We start from the raw sequence: 24,400 nt of genomic DNA, 5'->3' as shown, positions 1-24,400 counted from the left end.
CAGATTGTAGGTAACAATATCAAGATTCCAATTGGGTCTGCCAAATTCCAAAACTAAAGCTACACTGATTCTCAATTGCTTGTCTCTTTCCATAAGGGTAAAAATTTAAGAGCACAATTAGTTGGGAGGGTCATGGGTATTTGTAATAACAAATAACAGAAAGTTGTTTTTCTTACCATCTTATCTGACAAAATTTTAAATATAAAGAAGAAAAAGAAAACATAATGATAGATGAAAGCTAGAAGAGTGGAAGCAGCTACAGAATAGCCTGGAAGGAAGGGACAGCTGGGGGAGGATGAGAAGGAAGTCAGAGAGACAGAGAAAGTCAACCTATGTTGACTGAAGGGAACAGATGGGAGGTGAGCAAAGACAAAAGGGGCCATGTGGGTAGGTGTCATCAGTTAGAGGGCAAGTAGCTGGAATTTGATCAATAGACAAGAATTTATTTTCTGGACTTCTGGGCATTGCGGGAGATACAAAAGAATGTAGAGTTATTTTGGGAACAATAATGATGTAGAGAAAACAGATGGCTTGAACTGGGGCATTAATGCTGAAGGAAAAAGCTAGAGACAGAAGGCAGAAAGAAAAAGGTTAAGGCAATCCCCATGTGAGCCAGCTTGCATATGAATCTGGAATTTTTATGGGAATGGAAAAAAATAAGTTAGAGAAAACCTCCTATTTGCTATTGAATCAAAGGTAAAGGATTTGTAGATGGAAGAAAAAAGATGCCAAATCACCTCCCTTTCCATTTCTACTTTTGAGAAGGTTATTAAAGATTTATAAAAACATACACATACATACACATTACAGACAATGCTTGGCATCATCCTTCCAAATGTAAATATGTCCATTTAGCTAGAACTGCGTAGGGCCTCCCAGACATCACTAAGATTGACTAAGTAGGAACACCTTAAAAGGATCTAGGAAGTCTTTTTTGCCTTGAAGGTAGTTGCAGACAAAACTTAAACGGTGCCTCAGCAGAAGAAACTATCATCAGAGGGAACAGACAACCTACAGAATGGGCAAAATATTTGCAAACTATGCATCTGACAGTGTCTAATATCCAGCATCTACAAGGAACTTGAACAAATTTATAAGAAAAAACAACAACCCCATTAAAAAGTGGGCAAAATACATGAACAGACACTTCTCAAAAGAAGATATACATGTGGTCAATAAACATGCAAAAAAGCTCAACATCACTGATCATTAGATAAAATCCACCATGAGATACCATCTCACACCAGTCAGAATGGCTATTACTAAAAAGTCAAAAAACAACAGATTCTGGCCAGGTTGTGGAGAAAACAAAACACTTTTACACTTTTGGTGGGAGTGTAAATTAGTTCAATGATTGTGGAAGACAGTATGGTGATTCCTCAAATACCTAGAGGCAGAAATACCATTTGACCCAACAATCCCAATACTGGGTATACACCCAAAGGAATATAAACCATTCTATTATAAAGATACATGCATGCATATATTCACTGCAGCACTATTCACAACAGCAAAGACACAGAATCAACCTAAATGCCCATCAATGATAGACTGAATAAAGAACATATGGTATATATACACCATGGAATACTATGTAGCCATAAAAATAAATGAGATCATGTTCTTTGTAGGGACATGGATGAAGCTGGAAGCCATTATCCTCAGCAAACTAATGCAGGAACAGAAAACCAAATATTACACGTTCTCACTTATAAGTAGGAGCTGGATGATGAGAACACATGGACACATGGCGAGGAACAGCACATACTCAGTCCTGTCAGAGGGTGCAGGCTGAGAAGAGGGAGAGCATCAGGAAGAATAGCTAATGGATGCTGGGCTTAATACCTAGGTAAAGGGATAATCTATGCAGCAAACCACCATAGCACATATTTACCTATGTAACAAACCTACACATCCTGCACATGTAGCCATGAACTTAAAAGCTGGAAATAAAAAAATAAAAAAATAAAAAAAGCCTGAGCACTTTAACAATGAAATGAAGATGAATCTCCATTTCTTAAAGTCAAAGTGAATCAAAGTTAGTTTGTGCTAGCAGACATGGAACCCAGTTCAAAGGCATGAGGATGAAATTAACTTCTGGGTAGTGCTCTAGTATATTAAATATAATAGACTCTCATATGTGCACTCATTTATTCTAAACTATCTGTTGAATGCCTACAACAACAAAAATGTTAGCTACTATGAGTCTTCCTATATACTAGGCTCCTAAATATTTAAAGTGATGGGAATCCCAACTACACTGATTTGATCTTTATAAATTATATAAATGTATTAAATTATCACATATACCCCAAAATGTGTATATTTATTATATACCAATTTTAAAAATTAAATTTAAAACATTTGAGGGGAAGTGGTGAGAAGGCAGTGACATGCTCCAGAGAGCGCTGGGCCCAGCGCATCAGAGGCTCTACCAGGGAGACACTTTGCGCATAATTACCTTGGCTAGTTATTTCTCTCATTCCTTTGTTCATCCAATACATATACACATGCCAGGCAGCCTGGGCCTTTATAGCATCAAAATTTCAAGAGCAATACCCAAAGTAATTGTGAGTGGCTTTTGAATGGCATGGCTGATCTGGAAACTGACTGCAGTTGTGACATTGGTGAGGAATGCCAGTAGTGAGTGCCTTGGTGGACCCCAGCCAGGGTATCTGGGGTGAGCAGGGATGGACCTATGGGTACAAATTCCCCAAGATTCTGCATACTGAGATAGTTCGCCAAGCCTCAGATGGACAGAGGACAGAGGTAAGTTAACTGCTACCCCAAGAGATTGGGGCTATGCAGAAGTTAACTTGCATCTGTCCATCTGAGACAGAGCCACACTTTCTTATATACCCAACAGAAGCCAACATCTAGGGGGATGTAAGTAGAAAAGTCCCAATTATATATACCCAAGAGGAATTGAACAGACCACCTAGGTTACAGAGAGACACTTCCTCACTTGGGATAGAGAAGTAAAGACTTGAGTCGAGGTTCAATCATATATATGTCTGTATGTAAATGAATACGTTTATATAGTAAACGGAGGTTGTCATTTCATTCCTGCCACCAATTAGCTCTGTGGCCATGAGTAAGCTGCTTCCTTTCCCTGGGTTTCAGCTTTCTCATTTAAAACATGAAAAAGCTGGGTCTGATAATCTCTAAGGTCCCTACCAGCTATAATATTGTATTTGGATTCCAGATACTGACTGGAGATGATAAAATTATATGTCAACTTATAATTTGTGGTGTAAAAGATATAACATTAGACTTTCCTCTTCTTAGGAATTGTCGTGTGAAAATGACGCAACAAATGCAAAATTTACATCTCTGTCAGTCAAAAAAACATAGTGCTCCCTCATCTCCCAACGCAGCCAAACGCCTGTACAGGAACCTCTCTGAGAAACTGAAGGGGAGCCACTCTTCCTTCGATGAGGCCTACTTTAGGACAAGAACTGATCGGCTGAGTCTCAGGAAGACCTCGGTGGTAACAAAACTTTTTATTCTTGTGTCAGTTTGATTTATTCAGTTATGTTTGGGTTTAAGGATATTCTAAGATGATTCACGTTTACTTCAGAAGTTGATGCTTGCAATTTTATAAATGCTGGAATAGAGTCAGGTAAGGCAGTAACTGTACATATTTATGTTGTTAGACAAAGTCTGAGTGATTGTGAGCTGTTTCCCTTTCTTTTTGTTTCTTTTTCTTCTCCCTTAATTTTTATTTCACCACTACACCAAAAAATAAATAAACCTCAAAAAAGAGCAGCTTGACAAATATGAAGTCTCAGGTTAAATGGGCTTTCTGAGAGTTCCAGTGTTCATTCAAATAACAATATTATTACTTATTTCTAATGTATACCACACTTTCTTTCCAAAGGCATTCAAAATAGAATCCAAAGAATGCACATGTATTATATGATAGACAAAGAAAGAGAGAGGAGGAAGGAAGGAAAGTAAAGGAAAAATGTAAAAAAAAAAACTAGGAAAAGAAAATATTGGGTATAAGAACAAAAATAGATATATCAAAAAATCTAGGCAAATATAGTACCTGTACCTGAAATTTATCATTACATTCATCTCTGACTTCCCAGAAAGTCAAAGCAGAAAAAGAAACACAATTGATTATAGCATCCCATCTGTTGATAACTAAAAATGTCTCAGTCCATCAGGAGGAAAGAATATTCACCTGTTGCTCAGTCCTCTGGACCTTGTAGATGTCATAGTGAGTTATGTAATAGAGAATGGTGTAAATAGTGGAACTGATGATGTTATAGGCATTCTCATATAATAGTTTCTCAGAATGGCCCTCAGTAAAAGCTGAGAGCATAATATTAACATGCTCAGCAAGGGGATTTTTGCAGGGAGTAATGGCACCATTTGTTTGCTCTTAAAACAGAAATGAGTCCTAGCCTTTCCAGATAGAAGCATGCCAAAGTTTGCCAGCAAAAGCTTGGAGGAGGAAATGACTTAAGAGTCAAAGTAAATATGGCACATGAGAAATTAGGAATACTAAGAGCCAAAAACAAATACGCGACTGTGGACAGGGTGGCACTTTAACTTTGAACTCATTTGTTTTCTAATATGTTTTCTCATTTCAAACTCATCTTTTGGGAGGACTTGGCTGTGGTTAATTTGGGGCCTAAGCATCAGAGGCTCTTCAGTTTAGCAGATTGTGGATCAAACACTTTACCATTCAGCAGATTGTCTTGTAGCAAAGAAAACTGCATACCAAAATAGCTTTATTCCCTGGGTCCCCATTGTCAAAACAAGCATTTGCATAATAGCTTTGTATTTTCCTCAAATTTCAATTTTGTGTTATGTACTCAGCTAAAGCTGACCTGCAGCCTTTGATAGGGAGAATTGATTTTTAATGAGACTAAAAATAAAACCTGACCACCTGAACATTTGGTCACTGGAGATCTTCCACATGTTAATCAGGTGACCCCTATGCAGGTTAAAACCAGTGGTATTTCAACTCTTTTAAAGACCAAGCAACTCTTGGTGAAGATACCAGATAGATGTGTAAATAATAAGTGTGTTGGTCTTCTCCCATGTGCTAAGAAATATGTACCTAAAAGAATTCCAGAGTTCTTCTCCTTTGTTTACTATTAATCCTTTGAAAGAACTTTTCAAAGGAACCATATTTTCTTAAGCTATTTTTTTCTGCAAGTGAACTGTATTCTATAAATATTCAACTCTGGTCCCATGAGGTCCAAAACCAATTTGCCATCCAGCCATTGAAACTCTCCCTGAACACTACCACTTGGACTCCTAATCTCAGGGGTCAGAAACTATCAACCCACAGGCAGTGTGGAGCTAGTAGATATTCGGAAATAAGGAAGTAACATGTAACATGTATATTTTAGGAAGATTATTCTTGTATCAGTGTAGAGTGAGAGCTGGGGGAGACCAAGACTAGCAGCAGACAGGTCATTGCCATGGTCCAGACACGAGATGACAATGTAGAGGCTGGGGATGGAGAGGGAGGGGTGAGTTTGAGGAAAAACAGAGAAAGTGTACTCTCAATTCCAAGCTAGCCATAACTGCTACCTGTGCTAACATTACCTATGCCAGCGTTTCTCAAACTGTGTTCTGTAGAACACTATTCCAGGAGTAGTCAAAGCAAATGCAATAAAATACATGTAAAAATTATTAAAGACCCTGAGGAAGCCTACAGGGAAGTAATGGGGTACACTTGGTTTAATCTAATGTTTATCAAATTGATTTGACCACATGCTATTTTCTTCATAGAACATCTCTTAATTACTTTTTTTTTTTTTTTGAGACAGAGTCTCCCTCCGTTGCGCAGGCTGGAGTTCAGTGGCGCAATCTCAGCTGACTGCAACCTCTGCCTCCTGGGTTCAAGTGATCCTCCTGCCTCAGCCTCCGGAGTAGCTGGGATTACAGGCACCCAACACCACACTCGGCTAATTTTTATATTTTTAGTAGATATGGGGTTTCGCTATGTTGGCTAGGCTGGTTTCAAACTCCTCGCCTCAAGTGATCTGCCCACTTCGGCCTCCCAAAGTTCTGGGGTTACAGGCGTGAGCCACCCTGCCCAGCCAAATGAACTATTAGAGTATTTTTCAGAAGACTGGTTTGAGAAAAGCTGAGGTTTGCTCTTATCTACAGCCCAGCCAGGCTATCCTGTATTCTCTCAGTGCATCTATTCAATGTCCATTAGAAATGATGGAGGGGAAGTCTAACAGAGTGTTTACTTTGGAGACCTTGGGATAAATTGTAGTTATTCCACTTATAAGTAGACATGTAGTCCCTGAAACAGTCTTTAAGCTTCAAAAGAGCTAAGCTACAAAGACACACTGGTTTAAGAAACTGTGCTAATCTACTTTTGCTCCTTTCTAGAATTTCCAGGGCAATGAAGCCATGTTTGAGGCAGTCGAGCAGCAGGACATGGATGCTGTGCAGATCCTCCTGTATCAGTACACACCAGAAGAACTCGACCTCAACACACCTAACAGCGAGGGCTTGACACCCCTGGATATTGCCATCATGACCAACAATGTGCCCATTGCAAGGATTCTTCTGAGGACAGGGGCCCGAGAAAGTCCACACTGTAAGTAACCTGAGAATAAACACATGTACTGTTAAAGCCAGATTCCAGCCTTATGCCACCAAAATAGCCATTGCTGACTTTCAGAGCAGGAATTGTTGACTAAGCATAGACTCTGATAGGCTTTGGATGTTTTCATGGACTTTCATGCAAATAGTGACAGCATTTATTGGTCTAAGCATCAAGTTCCTTTCTAAATAGAATATGCTGAATGGCATTAAAAAGGAACCCCCAAAGAACTTCTAAGAATTTTATCACAAGCTTTAAAATATGTGAGATACTCCAAGTGAGGATATAGAATAGGAGATATATATAGAAGAATGAGCATTTGTGTGTTTCTGTTTTGTATCCACAGTCAATGCAGTGGCTTCATTCATTCATTCATTCATTCATTCATTCATTCAATAAACACTGAGTGCAGGACACTGTTCTAGGTGCTAGGAATGTAACAGCAAACAAGACAAAAATCCCTATTCTCATAGAAATTACATGCTTGTTGGGAAGACTTCCAATAAGCAAGTAAATAGACAAAATACAAACTCAAAATAGTGATATATGCTGTGAAGAAAATAAAATGGATGAGTGGCTAGAGATTGATAGGGAAGGGACTATTTTAAATAGGGTTGGTACCCATTGACCAATCTCTCACAATCCCCACCCCTCAGTCTTCGGTAATCACTGTAATTTCTGCTTCTATGATATCAACTTTTTAAAAAATTCCACATGTAAGTGAGATCACACCATGTTTATCTTTCTTTGCTTGGCTTATGCAACATTTTCTTTATCTATTCATCTATTGATAGACACTTAAGTTGATGCCACACCTTAGCTATTGTAAATAGTGCCATAATAAACATGGGGATGCATACATTTCTTCAACATACTGATTTTATTTCCTTTGGATATATACCCAGTAGTGGGACTGGTGCATCGTATGGTAGTTCTATTTTTAATTTTGACAATTAGGAGGAATGTCTGGTGTTTACTGCACAGTAGGGTGATGTTGGAATGGCTAACAGTTAGGTATTGTATATTACAAAGTAGCTAGAAGAGAGGCTTTTGAATTTTCTCACCATAAAGAAATGATAAATGCATGAGGTGATGGATACACTAAATACCCTAATTTAATGATTATACAACATACATGTATATGAAAACATCCAGTTGTACCCCATAAATATGGGCAGTTACAATATGTCAATTAAAAATGAATACATAAATAGGGTTGGGCAAGAAAAGCCTCTCTGATGTGGTGATATTTGAGTTGGATTCTAGATGATATGAAGGAATGAACTATGAGAAGATGTGGGGGTCAAATTATCAGCAGAGTGAATGGCAAATAGAAAGATGCTGAGGCAGGCAAGAATAAGACTGACATACTGGAGGAACCAAAAAAGTCAATGGGTCCAAAGCAAAGTAGCAAGAGGGAGAATGATGATTGAGAGAGAAGTCACAGGGACCAGATTATGCAGGACCCTGAGGCCATGGTCAGTGTTCAACTTGAATTGTGGAGTATGATGGGAAGGCAGTGGAGCAATTTAGGAAGGTAAATGACATATTCTGATTTATATTAGAAGATCACTACAGTGCTCTATGGAAAAGAGACAGTGGTGAGGTAATTGTGAAATTGAGAAGACCAGTTACAAGGTCATTTTAGTGGTCCAGGAGACAGACTGGATGCTTGGACTCACATCACAGTGATGTTGAGTAGTGTCAGAATTCTGGATATATTTTTAACAGCTTTATTGAGATACAATTCACATACCATAAAATTTACCCATTTAAAGTATACAATTCAATGGTTTTTAGTATATGCACAGAGTTGTGCAGCCATCACCACCATCAATTTTAGAGCTTCATTGCCCTGAAAAGAAACATCATACCATTTAACTATTATCACTCCCCAACCTCCCCAACTCTTCTCAGCTCTTGACAACCATGAACCTACCTTCTGTTTCTATAGATTTGCCTGTTCTAGACATTTCACATAACAGAATTATATAATATATGGTCTTCTGTGACTGGCTTCTTTCTGGATGTATTTTGAAGTAGAGCTGATAGTACTTGGGGAAGAAAGTTGCACTGGGGCCAATGGCAGACCCCACCCAGGAGTGGATGGGATAATATCATGCAGCACTCACCCTGTGTCAGGCACTTTTCTGAGCACTTTCCATGTATTAACTCCTTTAATCCTCACAGCAACATTATGAAGTAGGCACTCACATTCCCCTTAGTGAAAACTCTCTGACCCATTGATCACAATGGCTGTGAGCCACTGTTTTTATGTTTCCTTAAAGAAAAGAGTAAACTCATCAAACTGTTAGTTTCACTAATACTGATTCACTTACTTCCAAGTGGTGAGACCCAGAAGGCTGAAAGAGAAGCAAGTAAATATACAATTAGAGGTCACATCTCTGCCCCTAAATTTCATAAATCGCCACCACCCAAAGACTAGGTACAGAAGCAGATCCTTGTATCAGAAAATTTCTTATTATAAAAATGCTAAGCTCACCATATCCATGTCAGAGACAGTGAAGATTTGGATTCGGTAGGATTTGAGCTCTTCAAAAGAGCTCTATAGTCAAAGTGCTGCCCCTTTTTAGTGGAACTGGAGGATTTGGAAGGATGATAAATGAGGATGGAAGAAATTGAAATGGCATCTTTGCTGCCTTCTGGTTTATTCTGCAACAACGTCTGTCCCAAAGATCCAGTGAGAGAAGGGTGGAGAGAGAATCAGAGGGTCTGAACATGGAGAATGCAGACTGAGCCCCATTCTACAGGAACAAGGAGACCATTCATCCAGATGTTGCCATGGCCATCCTGCACTGGGCTGGATGAAATATTAGTCCTACTCACTTACCTGTGACACTACAAAGAACTCTGCATTTTCTGTGAAAACAGTAAGACTCCTTACCTCCCAAATCTCCCTGTGCATAATTAAACCTCTATAAAAGAACTCAAGTACTAAATATCTAGTTAAACCAAAAGCAAATTTGTTCAAGAGATCCCTGGTTTTCATCCTCATTGTCTCTGGGATGATAGCCATGTTACTATCATAAAGTTGTAAAGGACAAATGGTGGGAGATAAACCCAGGTTTCAGCCTCCAGGAAACATGACACCTAAGTCACCTTGGCTACCTAAGAAGGCAAAGAGATACTACCACATATAGACTCACATGTGTAAAAATGGCAATGCAAGATTGGTTGTGTCTCCACATACAACATCTCTGGTTTTCACACTAACCCTACAGGATAAGGCTATTAACTCCATTTTGAAGATGAGGAACTTGTGATTCTGAGAAGTTAACTGACTGGCCCAAGGTCACACATCCAGCAAATGAATAGGGATGCCAGGGACTCAAGCCCAAATCTGTAGGATGCCAACACCAGGAATCTTTCCACACAAACTCACTGCCTTTCCACATAACCAATATGGAGGGCTGTGGCCTCTGGGCCCCTGCATCTCTCCCTTTCTACTGTTTGCTAAAGTCATATGATGTATTTCTTTGTTCTGTTCTGTGCATTAAGGTGTCATTCCCGTTGGAGAGAGGCAGGATAGAAAAACATAGTGTTTTCAGGCATTTTTAATTCACTTTATATGTCAAGTACAAAAGAAGCAGAATGCTTCTGTACATGAGTTTGAGCAAGCCCAAGAGAAAAACTAGTCTGCCAGCCAGAACCAGATAAGCAAACACCTGCCGTAAACTGTTCCCCAGAAGCCAAAGAGGCAGGATATATAAGAGAGGAAAAATAACGATGAGGTCTGAAGCTCTTAGAGTGTTTTACACCTACAAAAATGCTTTTGTCTACATCATCTCCCTTGATCCTCACAACTGGCTTGTGAGGGAGACGTTGTTTTCTTCATCTTTATCAATAAAGAAATTGGAATTTTAAAGGTCAAATAGTTATCCCAACACAACAAAGTTAATAGGTGGTGCAGTCAGGATTTGAACCCAGATCTGTATTAACTCCCTTGGTGTTTGTGAGAAAGCTTTGGCGTGCATCACTGTTACACATTAGATGCTCAATTCCTCCCTATTTTGGCTCTCCATCTGCTCCTTTTCTAATTACAGTTGCATATTTCAAAGCAGAGTGCAGACTCCAGGGTTTCTAACAAGGTTAATTTTCTTTCTTCTCTTTCTCTGTGTATTCTCTTCTGAAAACTAGCCCAGTATTCTTTTCACTATGCCAACCAAGTATCCTCACACAATTCAGAAGAACATCGTCTGTAGTTTTCTCCATTTCTCCGTGCACAGTGACACGGAGGGTTTAGGGACTTAACTCCTAAACCATTGGTCAGGCCTGTCTTCTATCTTGAACCTCTAGAAGCCAGAGCCACATGGATGTGTTCTTTATATGCATAGCTTGAAACTCAACCACGTATGTTTCCTTACTCATAGAAAAATACCAGAAGCAGCCATCTAAACTTGCACACTGCTCTGAAGTTAAATATATACAGAACCACAGCCTACTCATTAGATGAATCTACTATCTTTATTCAATGACTTTTTTCTGTTCCTCCTACCTTTTTGCAAACAGCACAAAGTAATATCCTTTCCTTGCAGAAAAACAATCAGCAGTTATTGAAGTAGAGTCCCAAGTACTTTCTTGCAGACTGATGTGCTGAGCTTAGGAAAACAGCCACCGAATCTGAAAGGACTGCAACTAGGAAAGCCAATGTATAGAGGCACCACAGGACACCTATGGGTATGCCATAGACTGTTTCATACACTTAGGATCCCAGTCGCTATGACTCATGCTCAATTGAACAACTGCTGTCAAAGAAAGACTTGTTGTCTCTGTATACAAAAGCCCCCAGTCATAAACCCCTCCCTTTTTCTGACTAACTCATATTCTGCCCCCACCTTCAAACCAATAGCCTCCAGGAGGAGTTTGCTGAATCATCGATGGGAGTCTTGCCTTTCTGAGATGGCCATTAAGGCCCCGTAGATAGTAATCATAAAGAAACTAGCTCTTTTGCCTATTGTGTACAAATTTGGTCACTCACAGAGATTTTATTTCATTCTTTGACTCCAGTACCTAGTACATAGTAGATGCTCAGAAAATTACAGTTGAAATTTTAGCCTTTGTGACAGCCTTGTCTTATGCTACTGGGAGTCACAAATGTCAAGTCTTAGTGTGCACATATACAGTCGTTATGTGTATCATCGACACAGACACACACACATGCATACACAGAATGTAGGGAAAAAAACCTTCAAGTCTTCCAGTAACTTAAACTTTGGGGCACCTTTTGTCGTTAATAATGCTGTTATTGTTTTCCAGACATTGTTACAGAATTTGGTTGTAGATGTAGCCTAGTTGTTTTTATTTTTGCACTATTTAATTATATAGACCAGTAAGAATAGTAGAATACCTCTTTGTTTCAGTCTTTCTGCCCTTTCCCTTAGCTACGTTCTCCTTCTCTCTAGTCCCTCTCCCCTCCCTCTGCATTTCTTGGTGAATGCCTCCCTCTCACTTTCTCTCAGATGCTGCCTGTGGAACTAGAAAGTGTCACTCAGAATTTGTTATGTCCAGTTACTTCATAAAATGCAATTAACAGAATTGCTGTCATTTGAGCATGGTGCAGACACCAGTGTTACAATTTTGGCAGTCTTGTCAGGATGCACCACTCATTTCTGCAGTAGTAAGCGGTTCGTGTTTGTGCTGGGACTGGTCAGGCCATGTCTAAGAGGTGTGACTATAAACTAATGAGGCTGGTTTTATGTAAACAAACACACTAGAAAGTCTACAGTCCAAGCGAATGTTATCCTTCCACATGGTCCTCCTGGGAGACCCCACACTTGCTCCAACAGTGCTGCCATTACTCTGAACACTTTGGAATTGTCCTCAGAGTCAGTTTATGAGAAAATCTGACTCGTTGCTGAGAGTCACACCTGATTTTTGTTCCAAAACAGCATTGCCTAGCATCATCACCCTCTGTGTTCACCAGACTTGGCTTCAAATTATTTAGAGAGATTTCCTGAAATCAAATCCACCCTCAAAGGACAAAGATTTGCAGCCAATAAGAATATGTAAAGAACAAGCCTCAGACAGGTCTCTATAATGAGCCCTCAATATTTTTTTCTGCTTCACTAAAATAGGGGTATAGATCTTCACCCTAACTTACAAATCTGTTCTTATACTGTGCACTCCTCACCCACACCATCCTCCATTCTGTTCCTGTAACGTGCCAGGCTATCTTACCATAGGGCCTTTGTATTGGCTATTCCATCTACTTGGAATGCTTGAGTGCTTTTAATCTTGTTCATTACATGGCCAAATCCTTTCAGATTAAATGTGACATCTTCAAGAGAGGCTTTCTCTGGCCACCAAGTCCAAAGTCTAAAATGACATTTTCTCATCACATCACTCTCTTGTCATTTTGTGCATAGCACTTACGATTTTTCTTAATGTTTTTATTTGCTTATTTTCGTCTCCTCTGCAATAGAACACAAATTCTAAAGGACAGCACCTCTCTCATTTATTACTGAATCCCCAGCAAACAGTAGACACTCAATTGAATTTAATTGAATCAATCCCAAGCCTATTTCTTTTGAGGGGTGTGAATATATTATCCCTTATGAAAAGAATGATTTTACTTAGTATTGGGCTCATTGATCTTTTTTATGTTTTCAAATAATTATTTAAACATCAGATGGCCAAAGCCTAAGTTCGTGTCACCTGTTCTTTGAGTTGATAGTTGCATTTTTCTGGTTTTTTGCTTTAAAATATTTAATTGACAAGATTGTATACATTCAAGGTATATAATGTGATGACTTGATATACATGTTGTATAAAGATTATCATAATCAAATTAATTCACAGATCCATCACCACCCATGCTGTACGTTAGATCCCCAGATCTTGTTCATCTTCTAATTGAAAATTTGTACCCTTTGATCAATATCTCCCTATTTTCCCCACCCCTAGCCCATAGCAACCACTATTCTACTCTCTGTTTCTATGTGTTTGACTTTTTAAATTTTCAGATTTAAGTGAGATCATCCATTATCTCTTTCTGTGTCTGGCTTTTTTTTACTTAGAATAATGTCCTCCAGGTTCATCCATGTTGTTTTATAGCCATCTTTTTTTTCTTTTTAAAAAATTTTAAAATATACATGCAACATAGAATATCTTCTCCTTGTCAGAAATGAAAAGATTATAGATAAAGTTAAAAGGTATCTTTGATAGCCCACCCAATGCATCCCCACATGCACACACAATCTAGGTTCCCATCCCCCAAAACCCAAAATATATCCATTGTTATCAGTCTAGAGGGTAGGCAGACTTTTCCCTATGAGTTTTAACATAAACACAAAAGCAATAGAATTGTTTGGGGAGCAGCTTTTAAATTAAACCCTTAGAAAAGGCTAAAAATTAAATTCCTGGGGTCAGAGAGTTCTGGCTTCAAATCCCACATCTGAACTTTTGTAGCTGTGGGAAAATTCCTTACCCTATCTGTGGCCCCATTTCTTCATTTGCAAAATGGATATAATAATTGTACTTAACTTGTATTATTATATATTGCTGTGTAATAATTACCCCCAAACAGCAACTAAAAATAGTAAATGTTTATCTCATGTGAGTCTGAGCTGGGAATGGCTTTAGCTAGATGGTTATGGCTCAGTTATAATCTCACGTGACTCCATGAGATTGCTGTCATTTTAAGGCTTGATTGAGCTACAGGACCCACTTCCGAGCTTACTCATGGTGGCTACTGGCATGAGCCCCACATTTCTTACTATATGGGTCTCTCCATATGGCTACTCTATGACATGGCAGTTGGCTTCCCCCAGAGAAAATGATCTGAGAAAGAGAGAAAGAGAGACCAGTCAAGGTGGAAGCAACAGTCACATGTATAACCTAACCTCTGAAGTGACATAGTGTCATTTCTGCAGAATTCTGCTGATCTCACAGAACAACCCTGGTTGTTCAGTGTAGGAGAAAACTATACAAGGGTGTGAATACAAGCAGACATAGGTCACTGCAGGCCCTCCTGGAGGCTGGCTACCTTATTACCCATATAAGATTATTGAGAATTAAGTGGAATAATACCATTAAAACATTTATCACATTACCTGGGCAACTGTAATTGATTTCTAAAAATTGTTAGCCAACATAACTCTCAAAAACAAAATAAAATGACCCAAGAGTTTTTGGTAAAGAATTTAAATATTTTACCCATTAGTTATATAGTTTGTATTCCAAAACACTTCCTATTAAGCACTTTTTAAAATTTGTGTAACTTTTGTGTTCTAAAACTACACTGTCCAACACAGAATCCACTAGCCACATATGACTATCAAACATTTGAAATATATCTATGCCATTAACCAATGGAACAGAATAGAGAGCCCAGAAATGAAACCATGAATGGATGGTAAATGGATTTTCAACAAAAGTACCAAAAACATACAATGGAAAGAGAATAGTCTTTTTAATATATGGTGTTGGGAAAACTGGATATCCACATGCAGAAGAATGAAATTGGACCCTTATCTCATACCATATACAAAAACCAACTCAAAATAGAGTAAAGACATAAACATAAAACCAGAAACTATAAAACTATTAGAAGAAAATATAGGGGAGAAACTACATGACATTAGTCCAGGCAATGATTTTTTGCATATAAGCCCAAAAACAGATAGCGAAAGCAAAAGTAGGCAAATGGGATTAAAACAAACTAAGAAGCTTTTTCACAGCAAAGGAAACAACAGTGTTAAGAGACAACCTGTGTATTGGGAGAAAATATTTGCAACCTGTACATCCAGTAAGGGGTTAATGTCCAAAAATTGTAAGGAATTCAATTCAACAGGAAGAAAATAAATAAATCAATTTAAAAATAGGTGGCCAGGTGCAGTGGCTCATGCCTGTAATCCCAGCACTTTGGGAGGCCAAGGCGGGAGGATCATGAGGTCAGGAGACCGAGACCATCCTGGCCAACATGATGAAACTCCGTCTCTACTAAAAATACAAAAATTTGCTGGGCATGGTGGCAGGCGCCTGTAATCCCAGCTACTGTAATCCCAGCTACTCAGGAGGCTGAGGCAGGAGAATCGCTTGAACACAGGAGGCACAGGTTGCAGTGGACCGAGATCGCACCACAGCACTCCAGCCTGGAGACAGAGTGAGACTCCATCTCAAAAATAAAAATAAAAATAAGCAAGGAACCTGAATAGAGTTTCTGAAAAGAAGACATACAGATGACCAACAGATATATGGAAAAAAATGATCAGTACCTCTAATCTTCAGGAAAATGAAAATTAAGATCACAATGAGAAATGAGATATCATCTAACACCTGTCAGACTGGCTATTATCAAAAAGATGGAAGATAAGTGTCGGTGAGGATGTGGAGAAAAGGAAACACTTGTACACTGTTAGTGGGGATGTAAATTGCACAGCCATTACAAAAACTGAGTGGAGGTTCCTCAAAAAACTAAACACAGAATTACCATATGACCTAGTCATCCTACTTCTGGGTATTTACCCAAAAGATTTGAAATCAATTTGTCAAAGAGATGTCTGCACTTCCGTGTTCACTGCAGCACTATTCACAATAGCTAAGTTATGAAACTAACCTAAGTATCAATTAACAGATGAGTGGATTTTTTAAATGTTATGTATTATATATACACATAATTGAATACTATTCAGCCTTTAAAAAGGAAGGAAATGTTGTCATTTGTGACAAAATCGATGGAATTGGAGAACATTCTGCTAAATGAAATAAGCCATGCACAGAAAGACAAATATCTCATGTTCTCATTTATTTAGAGTCTTGTGGACTCTAAAACGATTGAACTCATAGAAGCAGAAAGTGGAATGGTAGTTACAGAGTCAGGGGGTTGGGAACAATGAGGAGATGATAGTCAAAGTGTACAAAATCTCAGTTAGACAGGAGAAATAATTGGTTTTATTAAATTTATTTCACTGTGTCATGAATATAGTTAATAACAGTGTATTGTACATTTCAAAATTGGTAAAAGAGTAAATTCCAAATGTTCTCACCACAAAAAAAGATATATATTTGAGGTGATGAATATGTCTAGTTAGCTTGATTTAATTATTCCACATTGTATTCACAAATCGTAACATTACTTTGTATCCCGTAAATACATATCACATTATTATCAATTTATAATAAAATAAAATTTACAAAAGAAATGTGTCTAATGCAAATGAATAAGTGTTCTAAATGTAAAATTACATTGATTTCAAAGTCTTAGTACCAAAAATAACATAAAATATAAAATTAATAAATTTTATATTGATTACATGCTGAAATGGTAGCATTTTGGATATATCTAGTTAAGTAAAATATATTATTAAAATTAATGCCACCTATTTCTTTTTGCTTTTTTATTGTCATTACTAGGAAATTTTAAATGATGTGGCTCACACTATATGTCTATGAACAGCACTGAAAATATTGGCAGAAAACATGGTTATCTTGTTTCATTACTTAAACCTCCTATGATGCCATGGGGCAATCTCCTTTGAATTTCCTAAATAATCCACTCAAGTGGCTTGCATGTTGTGCTTTTAGAGAAGATGTCCATTTTCCTCTCTGAGTTTGATGAGTCCCAACAGTTCCTTTCTGTGTCATTTGTTCTGGCTTCTTAAGAAATCACCAGTTACAATCTAAGTTATATAAGGACTCTGTGAGTCAACATTCTGCTGGAAAGTTGCAGAGAACACTTCAGAGCCCCATGTCTGGGTGTAGTAAGTTGTAGGAGAAGAAAGTTTCACAGTCATTAAAATGAAACATTTAATCTCCAGATCTCTAAAACCTTTTTGGAACCGCATCTCAATGTCCTTGGGAAAATCTGAAAATGTAATAACAGCTTGAGACCTAAGTGAAGCCAAAATGAGTCTTGTATCCTGAATCTTAAGATGGATAAATTGGAACTATGTTTTGTGTTTCTCTGGTATAAGAGTTTTTGAATTAAAAATATTTAATTTTTAGAATTCCCCTACATTACTTTGTCATTCCTACCTTAAAACAAGTCAGTGGTGAAGTTGTTAGAAGGCTGTCGCTTATAATCAGCAAAAATAAATTTTATTAACTGCCCAGAGTATATTTGTTACAATGCAACGTTCAAATCTAAGTGACCTTGTTTTCTGCCTTGAAATAGCAGATAGGGTTGAAATTCATATCACTTGCTAGTGTATATTTCTGAACAGTAGCTAGGATGGAAAAAATTTATTTGAGGCAAGAGGGGTTTTTGATGGAAGAACATAGAGTTATTTTATAAAACAAGTATTTTGATTTATTTTGTGTGCTTCTAAAAATATAAGATCAATAGATGTAATAATAATAAGCAAACCTCTGCTAAGAGAGTCTTCTATGTAAAGATTATCATTAATTCGTTACAAGTTATAAGACAAGTGCTGTTACAATGCCAGTTTTACAAATGAGAAATTTGGGCTCAGTATAGCAGAGTAACTAGTTAGGATCACCCATATGTAAGGGCAGCACTTGAGCTATAGGACCCCAAAGCCCTTTTACCACATTGCTTGCAGTTTGGAAGTACAATCACATGCGCATAACATTTCCGTCAACGTATATGAAGCTACGTATATGAAGGTGGTCCCATAAAATTATAAGGGAGCTAAAAAATTCCTGTTGCCTAATGATGTTGTAGCTGTCATAACATCATAGTACGATGCATTATTCACATGTTCATTGTGATGCTGGTTTAAACAAACCTACTGTGCTGCCAGTCACATGAAAGTATGGCACATACAATTATGTACAGGATACACTACTTGATAATGACACTAAACTATTACGTTACTGTTTTATATATTTACTATATTTGTTATCGTTATTTTTGAGTGCACTCCTTCTAATTATTTAAAAAAATGGTTAACTGTAAACCAGCCTCAGGTCCTTCAGGAGGTACTCTAGAATAAGGCATTGTTACCATAAAAGATGACAGCTCTATGCATGTTACTGCCCCTTAAGAACTTCCAGTGGGACAAGATGTTGAGGTGGAAGACCGTGATATTGATAATGTTGACCCTAGGCATAGGTGTCACCCTAGATATAGGTGTGTGTGTTTGTGTCTTGATTTTTAACAAAAACAGTTTAAAATTGTTTTTTTAATTTTTAAAAAGCTTATAGGATAAGGATATAAAGAAAATATTTTTGTACAGTGGTACTGTTTGTTTGTGTTTTAAGCTGTTATTACAAAAGACCCAAAAAGTTTTAAAAAGTTTATAAAGCAAAAGAGTTACAAAATGTGTGCCTCTAGGGAAAGCAAAAAAATTGTCAGAAGGAGCCAAGCGTAGCTCAAGAGAAGCTGTCCATCTATGCTAATTTATTATTGAAGAAAGAATTTTTTATACATTTAGTGTAGCTTAATTGTATAGTGTTTATGAAGTCTACAGCAGTGTCAGTAATGTCCTACGTCCTCACATTCACTCACCACTCACTCACTGACTCACCCAAAGCAACCTCCAGTCCTGTAAGCTGCATTCAGGGTAAATGCCCTACATAGCTCTACCATGTTTTATCCTTTATGCCATATTTTTAGTATTCCTAGTGTACTTTTTTCTATGTTGTAATAGATTTAGATATACAAATACTATTGTGTTACAGCTGCCTACAGTAGTCAGTACAGCAACATGCTGTACAGGTGTATAACCTAGAAGCAATAGGCTATACCATATAGTCTGGCTGTGTGGTAGGCTATACCTGCTAGATTTGTGTAAGTATACTCTGTAATGTTTGCACAACAATGAAATTGCCTAAGGATGCATTTCTCAGAACATACCCCTGTCAGTAAGTGACACATGACTGTAATAGGAAAGCAGATTTCAGTTCAGGATAAGGAAACTTTAAAATTCGGAGTTGTATGAAAATGGACAAGGTCATCTCAGTAAACAGTGAGTTCCCCTCATGTAGGAAATTATACAGGACCAAGGGTACTAAAGGAGAGGTATCTGAGGTTGGTTGTAAGGTATCCTTCTAACTCTGAGATTAAATGATTGTCTTAGTGCCTTATTTTCTCATCATTGAAAAAGAGGAACATACCCATAATAACGGAAAAGCTGTTACTAAATTGAAAAATGGCACATCATTAGTAATAGACAAATATGTCCGTCTTTTTCAAGCAAACCAAACAAATTGTTCCCTAAAATTCTTAATTAAAAGTTAAAATTAGTTTACCTTTTACACTCATTGTATTTTCAAGCTTTGAGCAATTATCAACCAGACCCAAATTTAGCAATTGCAGGCAAAGGCAAAATTAACAAACTGTAAGTAGTAATCCATAGGTTAGATTCTAATGGTGAAGAAAACCCCTCCAGTCCCTGATCATTATTTATCTCGGGATTTAAACAGTAACTCTAATTGTATTCTTTGAACACAAAGTTCCCGCCCCACCCCCCACCCCATCCCGTAGTTAATTAGCTGCGTAAGTCTTATAACAAATGCCCACTCAGAAGCACTGGGAGGTAGAAATGCTGTTGATAATTAAACACCACAATAGCACAGAGCCTGTTTCAGGAGCCACTGAGTGGTCTTGCCCCTGCTGGACTGCTTACCATGCAGTCACAGACCCTCCATTGTGCTGGCATGGCTGCTCAGAGGGATAGCTGCTTGGCTGGAGAGGAACCAACTGCAATGAGAGAAAAGACCAAACCTTGCAAAGAGATCAGGAGTATGGCCTCCAGGGAAAAGTGTCCTGTGGGTGGAAGCGAAAGGGGAATGAATCCAAGAAAAGGAGAAGTGGATGGGCAGGAATGATAAAACAGACATAGCCTTTCTATTTTCTAAATCAAACCAACCAGCCAAACTGAGTTCACCAATTTCATACCAAATAGATAACAATCAGGAAATTGTAACATATAAATAATAGGTTGATTTGTATTCTATTTGGTTTACAGAAAATCCACCGAGTTCTTTAAGGTTTAGATGAAGATCATGAATAAGTCATCCCATCTCCCTGAGTCTCAATTTCTTCATCTTTAAAATAAGGAAGTTGAAAATAGCCCCATTCTGCCATCAAATCCAGAGGCTAGTAGTTACACATCTGTAACACCAGATGTTAGTGACAATGAGCCTGATCATTATAGATATTCTGACACCACTGACTCTGATCCAGAGAATGAACCTTTTGATGAAGATCAGCATACACAAATTACAAAAGTCTGAAATTTTTTTTATCAAGAGGTATAAAACACCATGAAAACAAACTTGAATAAACTGAAAATGGACATTTTTTTTTTTTTTTTTTTTTTTTTTTGAGACAGAGTCTCGCTCTGTCTCCCAGGCTGGAGTGCAATGGTACGATCTTGGCTCACTGCAACCTCCGCCTCCCAGGTTCAAGCAATTCTCCTGCCTCAGCATCCCATGTAGCTGGGACTACAGGTGCCAGCCACCATGCAAGGCTAATTTTTGTATTTTTAGTAGAGACGGGGTTTCACCATATTGGTCAGGCTGGTCTCAAACTCCCGACCTCAGGTGATCTGCCTGCCTCAGCCTCCCAAAGTGCTGGGATTACAGGTGTGAGCCACCGCGCCCGGCTGAAAATGGACCTTTTTTTTTTAATGGCAATAGGACATTGTGTCAGATTACCAGTTATAGGAAAAATTCTCTTTTCCTAACCAATCTTGTTTTACCCTATGCATCCACAGGGTTTTGGCACTTGTTGTCCAGTTGAAAAAAGGTTGTGTAGCTGTGTCATGTATATACCTTGTTGTGTCAAAAGGACATTTAAAATTCAATTAGGATTAATAAAGGTGACACTTTCCCATTTTATTCCAGTTTTATAAAAAGTGGAGACAGACTGATGTGTATACATAGGAATTTTTTCCTTTTGTGTTCTGTCGCCAACTGAAGTGGCTAAAGAGCTTTGTGATATACTGGTTCACATCCTACTTCCTTGCACTTGTGGCAACAGATAAGTTTGCCGTTGGCTAAGAGAAGTTTCCCAAGGGTTTTGCTACATTCTAATGCATGTATTCGGGTTAGGGGAACGGAGGGAATGCTCAGAAAGGAAATACATTTATGCTAGACCCTGGACCATACACCATCTCCAGCTATTTACACACACCTTTCTTTAGCATGCTACAGTTATTAATCTGGACATTCGAGGAATTGGCCACTGTCACTGCTTGTTGTTTGCACATTTTTTTTTAAAGCACATTGGCGCTAGAAAAGGCAGCTAAAGGAAGTGAATCTGTATTGAGGTACAGGAATGAACCTTCTGCAACATATTAAGATCCACAGGTGAAGGGATATAAAAGTAATGTCATAGATAAGAAGCACAGCAAAAATGACTTAACCGTATAAATGTGGAGGCTATCAACAAAGAATGGGCTTGAAACATTATAAAAATTGACAATGATTTTTTAAATATGATTTCTCAATTGTAAAAAAATAAATGCCCCCATTCCAGGGTGGCAAAAATGGAAACTGGGTTCCCAGAACAATTTTCAAGCTTTCAAAAAGCCTAACTATCACACCATTACTCAAGATAAACTACACAGTCTACTATAATTGTCATATTTACTTGCTTCTGCTTAAAATATATTAACCCAGTTTGTTAGGTTGATTATCTCATTCTGAACAGATGCTTCTATTGATGGTTATATAGGTCATTAATAATAGGGAGAAACGTGATCACTTTATAAGTCAGCTGGTTTGGTAGACAAAAAAAATCTTTCAAAAGAGGGTGTTTTATTAAGCTATTAAAAAAATCCACTGGAAAAAATAAATAAAGCTTTGCTTGCTGAAATGGTTGGAAACCAGTGGCTCAGTCAGTGCTTCTCTGACTTGTCCATTGAATTACTTTTAACAACAGATGCAAATGATAGTCTCAAGAGCACTTGCTGTCTTAACCTGGAAAAAAGGGATAGAGTTTTACAAAGTTTCCCTTTTTTCAAAATTTTTAATGTTTGGAAACACTTTCCATTCTTCTCCCTAATAGACCTATTTAATTTCTAAATAATATGCTTAATCAAAATCTGCATGTAAAATTTGATGCTCCAGGAAGACACATTCATTCATATTGTGTTTTCAGAGATGATCATTTCACCCCCTACTTCACCCACCATCACCACCATATTACGTTAGAGTTTAGATATCCCAGTTTGAGGTGCACTGGGATCTAAATAATCTTGCAGAGCTCACCCAGCTATAAAATTCTGTCTTTAGTCTCTGAAGAGGCAAAATGCATTATCTTGAAGAGGTGGAATTCCTTTACCATTACAACTCAAATTGCATCTAAAGCCTAGAAGGAAAGGGAAAATGCAGAAACAAAATGTGTGGTTCTTGGGAAAGCAGAAAAATTGTCAGAAGGAGCCAAGCATAGCTCAAGAGAAGCTGTCCATCTGAAATGCCACCTGGAATTCACAGCAGTAATAACTGTTGTGGATATAAAAATTAATAGGGGGGATTTCATAGTATTAGAAAAATTTATTTTTATAAATCATGTGTCTATCACCCAAGTGTTGACGCATGCATGCAATTCAAACATCAGGCATACAATAAAAAGCTCACTGGATAACTTAACAAGGACAATTCCCCCATTTTCTCTATAATTTGGAGTGGAAGAAGGAGGGGGGAGTGGGTAGAGAGTGCAGTTACTGGGTCAATTAATCAACCTGAAAACTGTGACACAAACTCTGACGCCTAACCTATGTCTAAAAATACACAAATGTATACGAATTTGTTTTAAACTGTCAATGCCTATATTTAGGACCTTCCCAGCAAGGCTATAATGAGACTGTGTTTGAGGGCTTCAGTCATAGCAGACTCTACCATTAATCTGAAGTTAGTTAAATTAACAGCATTTAGTACTGACTTGTCAATCTCACTGCTCCAGGAAATTGCACCTTGAGGCTACTAATATTGCCAATTTTTCCACTGGAGTGTGCGCCCGTGTGTGTGTATGTGTATTTTTTTTCTCCAGAACCTCTGCGTTCATACCCCATCATTGCTTCCCTACGTCCACAGCACTTATATTATCATTTATTCTGGCCTCCTTTAGCCTTCCCCAGGGATTCTGCATAGTGTAGCTGCTCAGTGAAAGAGTTTTTTAGCTTTATATTTATTTGTTTATTTTTCTGTCATGGCTCATGACTGAGGCTTTTAAAAAAAAGTGTGACAGTATTTAGAGTACATGATTGACTGCTACAGCAACATTCATTAACCATGACAAATCTGCAGCAAAACACAGTCCTGAGTGTTCTAAACAGCAACTTTAAAAAGAAAGAAGAAAGAAAGAAAAAGAAAAAAGGCTCAACTAATTTTTCATTGACCTCATCTGTAAATAAATTTAGACGGATGGTGCACAGAGGCAATAATAAATTAGTATTCATTTCCTGTAATTAATACAAACATGCCCATGAACACAGAGAATATGAATATATAACCACCTAATTTCCATTTCAAAATACACCTAACAAATTTTCACTTGAGTTATCTTCACAATATTTTCCCCCTTAATTAGAAGAATGAAATAGTTGGATTTCTTTCCCACCCACCAGGCAGAAATATTGTTTTGGTCACAGGGAGTGTCGAACACATTTCAGCAACAGATCTGCAGGACTTTAGTCTGGTTTACTTGACTGTTCTGTGATCCCCTACCATATTCCCATGCTGAGGCTATCTTTATCACTTAACCAGGAGGGGCTCTGAAGTGACCAAGTGAACATCATGGCAGGCCCTCATATGCATAACAGCCACAAGACCATGAGAGGCAGCCTCACTGCTCAGCACAAGAAAGGGAAACATACGTTCCTTCCCATTCATTGACATGAACACAAGAGCAGGATGGCTAAACAATCTGATGTAAATCAAATGAAG

The 24,400-nt window shown here is 37.9% G+C and overlaps 1 protein-coding gene across 5 annotated transcripts in view; it reads left to right on the top strand.

Moving 5' to 3' along the window:
• Positions 1–24,400, top strand: part of ANKFN1 (ankyrin repeat and fibronectin type III domain containing 1) — a 350,740-nt gene that overhangs the window by 194,789 nt on the left and 131,551 nt on the right. For 4 of the 5 annotated variants that reach the window (XM_054535674.2, XM_024235192.3, XM_054535673.2 and 1 more), the window contains 2 exons: positions 3,289–3,490; positions 6,367–6,577. In XM_054535674.2, the coding sequence (XP_054391649.1) occupies positions 3,289–3,490; positions 6,367–6,577 (413 nt within the window). The remainder of the gene's footprint in view (positions 1–3,288; positions 3,491–6,366; positions 6,578–24,400) is intronic. The other variant, XM_054535672.2, reaches the window with a different exon arrangement.

This window comes from Pongo abelii, chromosome 19, assembly GCF_028885655.2.
Source record: "Pongo abelii isolate AG06213 chromosome 19, NHGRI_mPonAbe1-v2.0_pri, whole genome shotgun sequence".
Classification (NCBI taxonomy): domain Eukaryota; kingdom Metazoa; phylum Chordata; class Mammalia; order Primates; family Hominidae; genus Pongo; species Pongo abelii.
This window is presented reverse-complemented; position numbering and strand designations above follow the sequence as displayed.